Below are 15529 nucleotides of genomic sequence, written 5' to 3'. Positions count from 1 at the left end.
GCAGGATGCAGCCCGCAGGGCCATCTCATGAAGATGATACTATCTGAAAAGGAGCAACTTTACCATTGTAGGGGTGAAAGCCAACTCGCTAAATGACAGCCTTTGCAGCGCTGCTATGGCGTGTTGTGTGCATCTTTGTAAGGCGTGGGATACATTGGGGATAAGTTTCTCATCAACAAAATTATTAGATAAAACCATTGTAGCTATCACAAATGCTGTTGATTACTTGGTTATGGTTTGTGGTTTAGGTAGGACCACTCCTTTACAGTAAAGATGCCCTTTATGAGGTGGCATTATTGGGATGTTCGGATAGAAAAATGGAAGGATGATTCATTTGAGAGGTCTGGTTGACCTTTATCGTATTCTCACCTCCGATAAGGTCTTGTGAGTGGAGGAGGTCATCTAGGATTCCCAAACGCATTGGTCTGGAGATTGATTCATCTTCAGTTAGCCCAGCTGCATAGTCGTTAACTGTTGAATCCTTCATGGCTGCTATGAGCTAGTGCCTTCATTGATGAGAAGTAATTCAGGTATGATGGCATGGTTGCTGGGAAAGCAGTTAACCAGCTCCATCTCCACCGTTTTTTTCAACATTATCTTCACTTCAGTTTCAACTTCTATATCATGAAAATCATGTTACTCGTGCAATCTCCAATTCTCTATCTCTCCACACATCAAATCCATGCCCATGTATGCTCCTGTTCTTTGGCAATAGATGGTCCTTTTTATGTTGCTATTCATCGAGAGTGCTTTGGGCTCTCCTGCTTGAAAATATGTGGACATTTATCTTAAAAAGGACTTCGTATCGACTCGGTCCAAACCTTCATTGGTAGATTTGGCAAGAAAAACAGATACTGCGTAATCATGAAGTAAACCTCAAAAATCAAAATGATCATAAACACTCCATAAGAGGGGAAAAAGAGAGGAAAAAAACAAGCAGCCTTTACAAAATCATGATCTATATCCCACATCCGTGACATCGAGAACGGTGGTAACCTCTGCAGGGGAAGTCTGGAGAAATGAAAATTTTCCCATTTCACGCATAGCTCGCATTGATCATTCCATTCTATAATTCTTCAAGGGGGTACATACCTTCCAAAAGGACAGTTCTGATAGCCCGAGTTCAATTCTCCTATGCTTTCAATTGTGTGAAAACAGACAAAGGAGCTATGAATATCCATCAGCTGCATTATCTTCTACCATGACATTGTCCTTTATCTCTTGTATCATCTTTAACACTTGCCACATTGCCGGCCTCTGTTCCGGTGAGGTCAAGCTACAAACACTAGCAACTTCAGTAAGCATTCCAAGCTGGTTGTCATCCCCACTACCGTCATCTCTCACTGTTCTGACCCAGTCCAACATATCAGCAGGCACAAGGTATGGATGTTGTGATGGATGTTTACCAGTCAAAAGCTCCAGTAACAGCACACCAAATGCATAGACATCAGATTTGGAAGTGGCTCGACGGCTAGCCTTGCGAGTCTCAGGTGCTTTACAAGCTGCAGAATCAGGATTTTCACTAGAAGAAGTGTCTGCAAGCATGGCAAGGCAGTAGTCTGTGATGCAGGCCTCAAAATCAGCTCCAAGTAGAACATTGGCGGATTTCAGGTTTCCATGTACAAGGTTTGACGTTTGATGGATGTAAGCAAGACCCTGTGCCACATCTTCTGCTATCTTCAAGCATGATGTCCAATGAAGTGGCTTTGCCCTTGTTGATCTTGAACCTGCACAAATTATTCTGTTATAAACTATGTATGAAAAAAATTCTTTGATAGCAGTAACAAGGATGCAAAATCTGTTCAAACATAAAACAAATTGATGACATTTGATTGGAAGATGAGAACCACACTGACGAAAAGTGATCATGCCATGCATATCCATCAGAGGCATCCAAAAAATAAATGATAAAATCCAGCCCTTTTTTATTTTTATTTTAACAAAGGCCTTTCATAATCTCAGCTAAAGTTATGACAGCGCCATCATCACAAAATTGTTTTAATATAAGAGTTTTTCAAATACAATTTCTAGAAAACATGCAATTAGAATGGCAACGCAATACATGCAGTATTAACAATTGGGAAAACATAAGCATCCTATACAATCTACAGGATGAGGATCAATTAAGGCAGAACAATAACCTTTTCTTTTATGAAAGTTAAATTGTATTAAGAAAAGCATTAGCCACTACGCTTATGCTTATGCTTGGGAGTGCAGTAGCTTACGCTTTTGGGTGTGTTTCTCTTGAAAAAGCATCAAATTGATGTTTTTAGAAGATGGCTAACACTGCCAACAGAAGGTACCATTACACCCAGGCTTTATATTCAACATTTCTATCTACGCTTAATTCATATGCTAAACAATTATGAGCCTGTCGAAAGATAAGCACCATTAATTCCTCCCAATCATTTGGATAAACAATAAGATCAGTCAACAAAAGAATGAACTCTCTGATTTTGTCACTAGAGTGTTGACCATGAAGAATGGCATCATGGTCTCAAAAGATGATAATCATGCGTCTTCCTAACATGATTTTCTTGGTACAATTTACTATGAAGATCGTACGATGATACCAAGAACAAAGACTAAGATTTAAACTTCAAAAAACTAACAGCAGAGCAGCATGTAAATGTACCATTCAGTGATTCATGTTAATGTTGATCAGTTGCGGAACCACCCATGCTTTGAGATTGTTTCATTACATCAACGGAGCTGTAAGGACAAAATTTTCTATTCACTTTGACTTGCTGTCTAGCCAACAATATGATTAAAGCCACTACATTTCTTTATAAATAATTGGTTCATTTTGAAAACAACACCGTGATTGTCGGCAGTGGAACATGAACATTAGAATCCAAATTCTTAAAAAGCTGCAACAGTTTAGAGGTTACGAGCCATCCAATGCTAAATAGCACACACGTCCAGACATTACCAAACAGTGACATAACACATCAGGACACTACTCGCAGATGGGTCCAACTGGATTATTTATTTTTCTTATCTAGGTCCATTATAAATGAAATGAAATCTTGGCTGAACTTTCCTTTTCATGTATTCATTGAATTTAACTGAAATGCCAGAAATTTATCTGAGCAAAATTGCCATTGGTTTGCTCTCTCTACGTTGTCATTCTAGCGTTCGCATCATATGCGAGACCTAGAGAAATATAATTTCTCATGAATGTACCGGTTTGGATAAAGACTTGTTGCTTAAGGCCTGCCTGTGACCTGAGAAGGATTTAGCATCGGTGCTAAGAGCTAGCCCGAAAATACCTTAAATGTTAAAATTAAGAAGAAAAACCATGTAGTGGAGATGTGGTCCTAACTCAGAAAGTGACGAAATCAGAAACAGAAACAAGAGAAATGTAGTTCTGCCAAGGCAAACTTCAAGAAAGAAAGGGGAAAAAAACAAAGTAATACCATGAATGAGATTGAAGAGGCTGCCATTGGGTTGATAATCAAAGATAACAAGCCTTTCTCCTTTAGCTTGAAAATAAGCAGCGATTGGCACCAAATTTGGGTGTCTAAGCGCACCGACAACATCCATGTGCCTCTCAAACACATCACTACTAGTAATTGCAGTCTTACTAGCATCTAGCCTTTTCACTGTAACAATCAATTGATTATCAAGAACAGCTTTATAAGTAGTTCCAATCGTACCCCTCCCCAGCAACTCGGCAGATGCCCTCATTAACTGCTCTAATGTATAAACCTGTGTTTTCCCTCCACAAAACACTAAACTCCCACTCTTCTCTGCTTTCCTAACTTGTTGAACCAGCCCTTCTTTCGCCTTCGTATTTATAATCTCATGACCCTTCTCTCCAACTTGACTTTGCATTGCCGGATTGTTCGAAGGTGTTCTGACCGGAGAAGTCGTCCCGGTCACCACTTGTTCTTTCTCTTCTTCGGCATGTCTTTCTTGCTTCTGTTTCTTGACCAAAACCAAAACAAAGCACAGCAAAGACAGTACTAAAACCGAAACCCCAACAGTAAATCCCAATACAACACCACTTCTACTAGGCTTCTGCTTAGAAGGAGGAGTTATAGATACTACAACCCCACCTCCAGCTTGAGCGCTTTGTCCAAACGGCACTCCTGCCGGCGAACTAGCAGTAGGAGAAGCCGAAGAATCAAAAAATGGAGACCGTGGCTTGCAAGCCTTATTAATAATCTCTCCACAAAGATAAGGATTTAAGGAGAAAGAGGAAGTGTCAAAACGTGACAATGTAGGGGTCAAAGGAATGGGGCCGGTAAGGTTATTACCAGAAACATTAAAGAAAACAAGAAGTCGGAGGTCTAAAGAAGGGAGTGTCCCGTTAAACTGATTAAACTCGAGTTGGAGCGAGTTTAACCGGTCCAAAGAAGATAAATTTACCGGAAGCTGTCCAGCGAGATTGTTGTACGAAAGATCAAGAACTGTTAATCTATGGAGCAATAAAATGGAAGGAGGGAAAGAAGCAGAGAAAGAGTTATGGTTTAAAAACAGAGATTTTAGGTTAAAGAGTGGGGACAAGTCAGGAATGGGACCGGAGAGGGAGTTGTTTTGGAGAGAAAGGACACGAAGTTGGTCGAGCCGGGAAAGAGTGAAGGGAGGGAAAGTCCCACGCAGACCGAAACCTTGAAGGACAACACGGACAACACGGCCTTGAGCACATTTGATGCCTTGCCATTGACAGTAGTCAAAACGTTCGTTGAGGGTGTAGAAGAGTTTGTTGTCTAAGTCAGCTTTGGATTTGAAAGAGAGGATGGAAACTGCGTCTAGTGGGGGAAGGTAGGTTGTTTGCTCAAGCTGAGAGGTGGTGAGGGTGGTGAGGAGGAGGAGGAGGAGGAGGAGGAGGAGGAGGAGAGGGTTGCTTAGTGGCATTGTGAAGTGGGAAGTGGAGGATGTATGTGGTTGCTTCATATTGTCGAGTGTTGGTGGGCAGCTGGCTGGGTTTTTAGCGAGTGGGATATTCAGAAAGTCACGTGGAAGTACAGAATGGAGAGAAATTGAGCGATTTTTTAGGGTGTATTGTCTAGTACGAGGGTTCTTTATTATTGCGTTCGAAACATGCTTTTTTTAATAATTTTAATATACTAATATTAAATTAACATGATAAAGTTTTTTCTATATACTTAATTTGTTTCATTTAATGTGTCATCCATAGTGATCTCACAGGTTAGATGTTGTAGATCTTTGTCTTAATTTTAATTTTTTTTTATTATATTAACTTTGATAATGAACTTATTTTATTATTAAATATTTATTTCTCCGCACAGCTAGTTATGTTTTAAATTACATTAGCAACATCAAACATTTAAATTATGCTTTTTTTAAAAAATAAATCCATCATAAAAACAAATATCAAAATGATTATAAGCTCTAAAATGCAAAAAAAAAAAATTCTCAATGCTCATGGAGCCCTAAAATGTTGATAGCTTCCTCGCCGTAATACAGAGTTTATTTGATATTATAGTAATAATTATTTTTTAAAATATTTTTAAGAAATATATTAATATTTTGTAATATTTACATATAAAAACATAAAAATATAATTTAAAAAAAATAAATTTTTTTTAAACATGAAAACAAACAATTTTAAAAGTCGCGCGTAGCTCCTGTAGGTTGCAGCAAAGTCCATCTGGCAACACTGCAATGCAGTATCTGTGAATTTTCAGACAGTATTATACCCAATGAAACGCACCCTGTATGGCTTCGATTTGTAAAATCTACAGTGGCACCCATTTGTCATGGCTCTGTCATGTGTGGACCTATGGTTCTGTGCTCTTTCTGCTCCAAGTTAGTGGTCATGATAAGTGGTGCGTTACATGGTTAGCAACTTAGCATCCGTGAGCCCTCAAGCTCGTGACCAGCAGAACTAGGGTGCACCGTCATTGGTGGACACATCATATGATATATTGTTTTTTATTATATCATAAAAATATATTCTTATATTAGTTTTCACGTAAATTAAAACAAGTTTTATTTTTCTCCAGGGACTTAAAACGCACTCACATATCAATAAGTGTATTTAAAAAGTTCTCATAAATGTTTAAGATTTAAACTTAGTAAATCAAGAAAAGGAATATACTTTTTTTCTTTTTTTAATTTCCACACCAATCCTTCCTTGATGTTATGGGAAACTGGTCCCACTTATTCTTGTGTAAAATATTCTTCTCATGTTTCTATATTTCTTCCCAAAAACTATTTTCTAGAAGATGTTTTTTTTATTTATTTCTTGTAAAGTATTTTTTATAAAAATTAATCCATAAAAAATATTTTACAGTTACTCTTTAATTTAACTTGTTTCTTTAAAAAAAATTAACTCATAAAACTTCATAAGATATTTTATAAATAATAACTCAATTATCATTACTGCTATCTCATCATCACCTTTTTCTCTACCAACATCTTTTTATTTATTTCATCACGATTATTTCACTATCACCTTTTTCTTCATTGCTATTATCTCACTAAATCATTATAATTACTACTATTATTATAGAAAAACATTTTATGAGAAAATATAAAATAGTTTCCTGGAAAAAGAAAAAAAGAAAAGGATGAGGTAACTTGATCAATAGCCAGCTGCTTGGGACAGGAACAGCAACTAACAAGCATGCTACGGTAGCAAATTATTGGTATGGAAAGCTTCAAGTGTGCGCCAAGACAATCTAATTTGGATTGAGACCAGAAGATTACACTGCAACGAAGGCACTGCTCAATTTGACCAAGTAATGATGTGGGTTATGGGCTCTACTGTCTTTTTCGCTCAACACCTTTTGGGCACGTCCAGATATATATATATATATATATATATATATATATATATATATATATAATATGATCATGATAATCGTTGGAAATTTAGTTTCTGAATAACTCTAACTATTTAAGCATTTTCTTAACTAAAATTAGATCTTCATCGGTCGGAGTTATTTATGTCAAAAATCAGACCACAAAATAATTTTTCTCGACAAGTAATTACATCAAAAAATCTGTCGGGCTGATCAATAACTGAAGGGTGTGGACACCTTCTACCTCGTATATTTTTAAGAAAATTGCTGTTGAAACATAAAATTCGAGCAAATCAAGAACTTTGGAGTATAGTTTTCAATGAGTTGGGACTTGTAATTTGTCTCAACTACAAGAATTTGGTGTGGGATTTCACTGATTTGCAAATTCTTGGGAGGTAGTTTGATTGAAGATAGCAGCATCATGTCATCTTTTTGAAAAGCAAAGCCCATCTGCCCCGTTTTTCAAAGCGAACGCACTTACGTAACATGTCACAAACGATTTGCCCTCTTGCCTTTCTTTTTCTTTCAATGCTCACTTTCCTTGGCAATATTTCAAGGAGCAAAGTTGATGCTGCTTTCTTGACCACAAAAGAGGGCATGCTAACAAACCAAAAACACCACAAATGTCACGTCAGGTGGGTTTTTTAGGCAAATCATGACGCTGATTGGGTCACCAAGCAATGACAAAGCCCAAAGCATATCGAGGAAAGGCCTTCAACCATCTCAAAACAGTATGTCTTGGTAAAAAAAAAAAAACTAGAACATTCAGATTTCAAAACAGGATTTCGAATCTACAAAGAGCTCACGAGTATCCCATTGTTTACACGCACATCAATTCTCATTTGGAGGCATCATTATGTATCAGGTTATCGAGCTTCGCTTCAAAGTAAACCTATTTTTTTCTTGTAACATGAAAAAATGATGTTCACATATTATTGGAGTGTGCTTTTTTCAAAAAAACAAAAATTAATAACCCGAGTTATAGACCATATTGATCTAATAAGATAGTTTCATTCAATAATATGATAGAAAAAATAATGACAGTAAATTAATCAAATTTTAAAAGAAAAGATGAAAAGAATAGTTAGAGAAAAACAAGCGCTTGTTAAAAGAAAAAACTACAAAGTTGAATTCCAAGATAACTTAATATTAAATGATGAAATTAGAAGAAAAAAATACTCAAGTTACCCTACCAAACTTGTTGTCTAGGTTATGATTGCCATAACTTGATTAAAAGGAAACAAAATAAAACCACAAAGCTTATTTTTTAAAATATACAATGTCAAAAGATGAAATAGAAAAAAATACAAAAAAAAATATTATGTCAACTTTTGTTAATTTTTCAAACTCAGTGATCCAATATACTAAATATGAAGTATCCCATCTAGAAAAACCATGAATCCTAACCCTCAACAAATCAAATACCGAAGAAAAAAATTGAAAAAATAACAATTAAGAAAATTATGACCTAATTTTAAAACTTGAAAGTTAGGGTTTTAAAGGGATTGGAGAAAGGAAAAGAAAAGTGAAGAGAACTTAGGTTATTCTTGCATTCTTCATTGAATTATCATCCATTTAAGGTATGAAACTCATCTAAAAAAATTAGTTTCTTTGATTGTACTATATATGGAAGGTTGAATGCATTACTGCTATGTAAAAAATGAATTATAAAAATTTGTCTACAATGTTTTCTCTGTTTTGGTGGAATGTTAGCAAATTTGTTGTTTGATTGTGTGTAATATGTTGTTTGCTGAGATTTTAAATGTGTTTGATGGTGAGTTGTAGTCCTCAAATGGTGTGGAAATTGGCAGTGTGTGGCTGGAACCATTGCTCGTGGCTAGAAATGGCAAGGGTTTATAAAATAATTTAATTCCTAATATTTCAAAAATCATTTTTACTTCCAACCACTATTAAAGTTAAAGTTTTAAACACATACCAAAGTTTAGGTTTTTTTTTTTTTTGTAATTTTCAGGTTTTTAATCTTTAGTATATTTTTTAAGGATGTTTATAATGTAATGTAGGTGATTTTGGATCAAAAAATGAAAAAAAGAGAGAGAGAGAGAGAGAGCAAGAATGTCTGGCAGTGAGGGTACAGTCACCAAAACTTTGAAATTTCATTAATTCATGAATTAAAACCTAATTGAGAAAAATTTCTATAGTTTGAAACAATAGATAATATAATCTTTTGGTTATGTATATAGTTGTTTAGCCTCTTACCAAATATTTAGGGGAAATCCACATGTTTTAGTTCTTTTTTCTCCTCCTCCTTGTTTTAAGAAGGGCAGAAGGGCAGGGAATGTTTGTGTGATAATCACATGATCCACATTTAAGTAGCAATAATTTAGTAGGAATGTGGTCGGAACTGTATTTTTTTAAAATTTTAATTTTTTTATTTAAAATTAATTTTTTTTATGTTTTTGCACCATTTTAATATGTTAATATTAAATATATTTTTTAAAAATAAAAAATATTATTTTAATATATTTCTAAATAAAAAATACTTTAAACTATAATCAAATAAATTTAATCACCTTACATTTAGGAATTAGGATGTCTAATGTCAAAGGTTTCGAACTTTTGAGGGACATTATCTTGAATATAGGACAAGATCAGACAAATCTCGTGGCTACTTCAGAATCTGCTCTGTATCTTATCTTTTCTCTTACACAGAAGCTACAGTTCATCGGCTGCCCTGTGTTCTTGTTGCATTACTCTCTCATGAACAAATTTTTTTCCTTCACTACAATGATCTCCCATTTACACATGCACAGGCTTCAACTCTTCAACACAACTAGAGAATATTAGAGAAAATCTTCAATAATTGCAGTGCTTTGAACAGCAATTTCTGTCCTTAATCTCCTACTTCTTTCAAGTAATAATCCATGTAGGTGTGGCATCCTCCAATGGTTGCTTTTGTGTTATAATCTTCTCAGGTAATAGGTCTCTCTCTCCTCTTTGAAGCAATGACATTATATAATTTTAAATCATACAATAGAGGTTCCTTGAGAACCAAAACTAACATGAATAAGGAAAAGCGACTCCTGACTTGTAATTAATTATTTGGTCGCTAGAGATATACTGCTGCCTTGAGCTAGCTAATCCATCTTTAAATCATTCCCTCTTTACTCGATCGTTTCCATCAAGATTCAAAATCTTTACCATCACAGCACAACAAGAGAGATTTCACCCTTCACCTCCCTCTCAAATTTCTCTCTTTCACTCAAAAGATGAAGAACAGTAGCAATAGCAACAGTAACACTAAGCTGATTCTTCTTCATCCCTACATCCAAAAACAAGGAGGCTCCAATCGGTTATGGCTACTTGCCTTTGTATCATTCTTCACTATTGCTTTCCTTCTTACACTAATCTACACAAGAGAGATCTTACCTATCAAATCCACCACCACTACCACCATGGCCACTGGCTCAGCTTCTAGCTCTACCTTTGGCAATATTAATGCACCATTGCCAACATCAGTCATCAATACTCTCCTCCACTATGCCTCAAGATCCAATGACAGTTTCCATATGTCGCATGCCGAAATCAAACCAATCTCTGATGTACTTAGAAAGTGCTCATCTCCTTGTAACTTTCTTGTTTTTGGTCTAACACACGAGACCCTACTCTGGAAAGCTCTAAACCACAATGGACGCACAGTTTTCATCGAAGAAAATCGCTACTACGCAGCTTATTATGAAGAGTTACATCCTGAGATTGATGTCTTTGATATCCAATACACAACCAAGATGAAAGAAATGAGAGAGCTTATAGCCTTCACCAACAAACAGATAAAAAATGAATGCAGGCCAGTGCAGAATTTACTCTTCTCGGAGTGTAAGCTTGGGATTAATGACTTGCCTAATCATGTCTATGAGGTTGATTGGGATCTGATATTGGTTGATGGGCCTAGAGGGGATGGACCAGATGGTCCAGGAAGGATGACACCAATCTTCACAGCTGGTGTTCTAGCTAGGAGCAGGAAGGCTAGCAATGCCAAGACTCACATATTTGTGCACGATTACTACAGAAATGTGGAGAGAATTTATGGTGATGAGTTCTTGTGCAGAGAGAACTTGGTGGAGTCTAATGACATGCTTGCTCATTTTATAGTAGAGAAAATGGACGAGAATAGCTTCCATTTCTGTCGCAACCATACATCAACTTCACCATCCTAATTGTTTTGATGATCCTCTTGATCATGATAAGCAAAGTGCCGATCGATGGGTCAATGGTGGTGTAAAGAAGGTAAAAAAATCGTGGTTTATTTATGATCATTTGAAATTCTTAGACCCTCCTTTTCCTTTTTTCTTTTTTTCTTTTTTCTTCTTTCTTTTTGTTTGGTGGGGAGTCTAAAAGTTATTCTTTTTTGGCAATGCAAGTTGTAATTTCATAGAATTCGAAGTCTCCATTGCCATTTTTGTTTTACTTCTCCTTGTTCATTGTTATAGCAGCATCACGTTTAAATGTCAGAGATAAGTCAATATTGCAGATGGAACAATTTAGTGCAGAAATTGATCTCATATTGCACATGGTTTGAAAACCAGAAAAACAGACATGGGATTTTCTGCAGAGGCAATCACAATATTGCCTCCAGGCAAAATCATGAATGAGAAACACAGTCAAAGTATTGTATAATTAATTGTTTGATAACGTGGTTGAAATTAAAAAGATATTAAATTAATATTTTTTAATATTTTTATCTAGAATATAAAAAACATGTAAAAAAACTATCCAAAATAATCAATATATATATATATAACTCAAAAACACTTCCAACCACGTAGAAAAAATACAGCTTCTGGTATCCAAATTAAGAAGCATAGTGCCGAAGTGCTAAATATTCGATATAATCTTCCTCCCCCAACGTCAAAGTGGGATCATACATAATTATATTTCCACATTATTGAGCTCAATAATGCATGATCAAGGTCATCAATGGACAATTTGGAACGACTAGATTCCTTTAGTACGGCTTAGAGTCAACAATATTGTGACTTGCCCTGCGTATAGCGATATGCCCTATCCACTAAAAAACAAGAGAGCTATCAAGCCGGCTTGGCTCTTGTTAACCATTAAACAGGAGGGTCTTTCACAAATTAATTTAAACTAGTAAATATGTTTACTGAGTGATATCATGAAGTTTATTTATTTTTGAAGAATGGGAAAAAAAACTAAAAAAAAAAATATTCTTATCAAGACAAACAGTATGTATATATAGTAGTTCGTTTTAAATAATTTCTTCTAACCAAAGGATATTTATTAAATTAACTGAATAAATGTAAATTATTTTCTAGCTAAATTTGTTTAAATTAAATGTGAGTGGTTAGCAAGGATTATTTTGCATATTTACACTCTCTTTTTTTATCGTCATATATCTTCGAATGATATTCCATAACAAGTTCATGTCATGTGGGATTGTGGGAACATTTTAGGGATTTTTTATTTTATTATTTTATCTAATAATCTATTTTATAAATAAGAACTTTAAGATACATTTGTGCAGTGTGTGTGTGAGATTTAACAAATTTGAAAAATACAATATATATATTTAAAAATCAATTGTTCTTGGTATATTAATTTCAAGATTACATACGTACGTAAAGCATTCATTTATAACAAAATTAATTTAAGTAATTTAATAAATATTTTTCAAAGAATTGTTTCGATTCTAAAATTTAATTTGATGGGACAATGTTTTAAATTTAATTTAATTTTATTTATTAATCTAACTTCTTAAATAAAAGTCTTTTATAATTAAAACCTGTACAAACTCATGCTACATTATGCTATTATATTTTACAATATAAATATATAATTTTGAAAATTAATTGTTCTTAATGTATTAATTTAGGATTACATGTGTAAAGATATTTTATCCTAAAAATAATTTTCTTACTTATAGTTAATATATAGTTTGGTAGTACAAGTGATCGAGGAGTATTTTTATTCAGTATCGTTATATTTGACATAGCATAATTAATCAAATTAGAATCAGGTTAACTAAGGACTTGACTCAGGTGAGTTTAAAAAAACTATATGAAAATTGACTTGGTTTTTTATTTTTTAAATCAAAATAATATATTTTTTTTTTCTTAAGAAAAAATCCTCAACAATGGGGGCAGAACTTGAGCTGAGTAGCAATTGATGCAGCAAGGGGGCTAGGAACATTAATACGTGAATCAGCAACATGGAGAACATCAGGGAAACAATAACAGGTAATGATAAAATATTTTATAGATTCAGTTTAGTTTGGAACAAAAAATTCAATTGAACTAAATTCTTTTTTTAAAAAAAAATTAAACCTTACTGAGTTGAAAAAACCAATTTAAACCAAACAATTTGGTTTAGTTTGGTCCTATTTTCTATTTAAAAAACCAAATTAGTCCGCTTTTTTGAGTTTTACCTAAAGGTTATAACGTAGAACCCGTTTATTTTTGTATTTCAAAAATATTTTTGAAAAAATTAAAATTTTTTATTTTTTATTATATTTCAAATTAATTTTTTAGGTGTTTTCAGATCATTTTGATATGTTAATGTCAAAAATAAATTTTTAAAAATAAAAAATATATTATTTGGATATATTTCAAAGCAAAAAAATACTTTGAAAAACAATCACTACTATAACACCAATATAACACCAAACAGGTTCATAATGAACCTTACTGTTTTTTTTCTTTAAAAAAATATTTAATTTTTTTTGTTTAGTTTTTTGAGTTTTTCAAATCTAAAATCAAATCCGAATCAAATCATTTTTAAAATTTTCTTAATAGTTTTTTAGTTTGATATCCCAATTTAGTTTTTTTCTATTAATTTATATAATGTTTGTTTTTGAATAATTTGATGGTTTAGTTATTTTGCTCCCTCATAATTCTTAGACTACTCACCCTACCTCATTATCACAGCTAGTGGTGGTCTTTTTGAAATTCATGTGAGTTTCAAGGATTAATAAAGATAGGGTATGGGTTAATTATGCAATTAAGTCTTTTTCGGTATCCATACTTTAATTTTATTACATTTCAATCTCTAAATATAAAAAGAAAAAAGAAGCTACGAGAGAGAGCAGTTATTGATGATGGTTAAGGGCCCTTACATGTTGGGTAAATAAGATTAAATGTAATATAATGCCTTGAACAAATTAATAACACCATTAATCATTTCATAATTAATGACATAACGTGTAAAATAAGAATTTTTTTCACATTGTTGAGGTTTTACAAATATTTACATTTTCTTGTTTTAAAAGCAATGTTGCCATCATAGATAACTTTGCTTCTTAAAAGCAATTGACTAGATAACTAAAATAGTAACTTAGATGAGTATTGACAAGGCATCCTTAAACCCAATAATATAAATTTATAAAAATAAAAATTCTTGTAAAAACATGTTTAAGAGTCTCGTATTAATCACTTTCATTGCCCATTAAACAATGTACAAAAAAGAAGGCCTGACATCAGACCATATTATTATGGGCTGATCGATGGATAATAGAAACAATTTACTCATAAATACATGTTTAAGATCTCATATTGAAAAGGATTATGTATTAACTGACCTATTATATACTAAGCAACATTTAAATGACATGGCCTGATATCAGACCATATAATTATGGGTTATTCAGCTGATAATAAAAATAATGAACATATGGAAACAAGTTTAAAACTCACACATTAAAAAGAAATGTGTACAAATTGACTTTATTATCTATTAAGCAACACCCAAATACATGACCTAATATCAAACCATACAATCTTGGGTTGATCAACGAATAATAGAAACAATTAACACTTAAAACAAGTTTAAAATCATATATTAAAAAGGATTATGTACTAATCAATTGCATTATTTTCTAAGCGACATTCAAAGAATAGGACCAACCATACCATCCCGGGTTGATTAAATAAAGAAAACAATTAATATACAATCATAAAAATGACATATATAGCCATATTCCTTGAGGAATTATATACACACGTAAAACAAATAAAAAAAAATTTTCTTTTTTACATTGAAATAATGTATCACTAATCTATTAACACAAACTCATAATAAACAAGCATACATAAGATTTTCAATGTCAAGACTAAACCATTTACAACAACATCTACACATAAAATATCAATTCCAAAAAATATCAATATATAAATTTTATACTGAGACCAAACCATTACGCTTAGAGAAACCTATCACAACCTAATCCTACCAACCTCATAGCAAAGTATTGATTCTGGTCTTATACCGCCTTAAGAATAAATTTTTAAGTGGCATCATGGGAGGGGGGGTGTTGTCATATTTTGATATGGACCCCAACATTTCATGTATTTCTCAATAATAACAATAATATGCAATCAATTAAAAATCATAAAAAATAATTAATATTTTTATCACAAACATTCAATACTATGTTGAAAATTATTTAAGAATCCATTTGGGATTTGAAAATCAACCTTCTAGAGTAAATGAAGTCGAGCTGAAGCTGCTGGAATAAAGGGAGGTAGCGTCGGCATGTGCAGTTCACACACTGCCATGATTAGTGGCGCATGGATTAACATTTTAATGGCTTGGGAGGCACGTGATTGAATGAATCGGGTAACCCTCCTTCTCTTCTTTCTTTCCACACCAACAATGTCACTAACCATGACTTGAAATGAGAGATTGAGCATGAGAAGTTTCAATTTGTTTTTTTTTTCTCTTCCTTTCTCTAGGTTGTCGGGTCGGTTAGACTATAGTTTTCTTGTATATTACTGCTGCTA

General features: G+C 33.4%; 2 protein-coding genes across 2 annotated transcripts; one reads left to right on the top strand and one right to left on the bottom strand.

The window, feature by feature from the left end:
- Positions 1–852: 852 nt before the first annotated feature.
- LOC133673204 (probable inactive receptor kinase At5g67200) lies at positions 853–4998 on the bottom strand. The gene is made up of 2 exons (XM_062093914.1): positions 3420–4998; positions 853–1727 (listed from the first exon to the last, which is right to left on the bottom strand). The coding sequence occupies exons 1-2, from the start codon at positions 4900–4902 to the stop codon at positions 1168–1170; spliced, it is 2043 nt and encodes a 680-aa protein (XP_061949898.1). The 5' UTR covers positions 4903–4998; the 3' UTR covers positions 853–1167.
- A 4434-nt stretch (positions 4999–9432) lies between these two features.
- LOC133672745 (protein IRX15-LIKE-like) lies at positions 9433–11201 on the top strand. Its single transcript, XM_062093262.1, has one exon. It carries the CDS (start codon positions 10004–10006, stop codon positions 10949–10951), a length of 948 nt encoding a protein of 315 aa, XP_061949246.1. The 5' UTR covers positions 9433–10003; the 3' UTR covers positions 10952–11201.
- The last annotated feature ends 4328 nt before the right edge of the window (positions 11202–15529 follow it).

The sequence above is a fragment of the Populus nigra genome, chromosome 14, assembly GCF_951802175.1.
Source record: "Populus nigra chromosome 14, ddPopNigr1.1, whole genome shotgun sequence".
NCBI lineage: Eukaryota > Viridiplantae > Streptophyta > Magnoliopsida > Malpighiales > Salicaceae > Populus > Populus nigra.
Note: the sequence above shows the minus strand (reverse complement) of the source record. Positions and strands in the feature narration are given on the sequence as shown.

Bases quoted from the DNA above. Each gene is read 5' to 3' on its own strand.
- LOC133672745 (XM_062093262.1), top strand. From the start codon at position 10,004: ATGAAGAACAGTAGCAATAGCAACAGTAACACTAAGCTGATTCTTCTT.
- LOC133673204 (XM_062093914.1), bottom strand. From the start codon at position 4,902: ATGAAGCAACCACATACATCCTCCACTTCCCACTTCACAATGCCACTA. The intron at 1,728-3,419 runs GTATTACTTTGT...TAATTTGTGCAG, and splicing joins CCTCTTCAATCTCATTCATG to GTTCAAGATCAACAAGGGCA.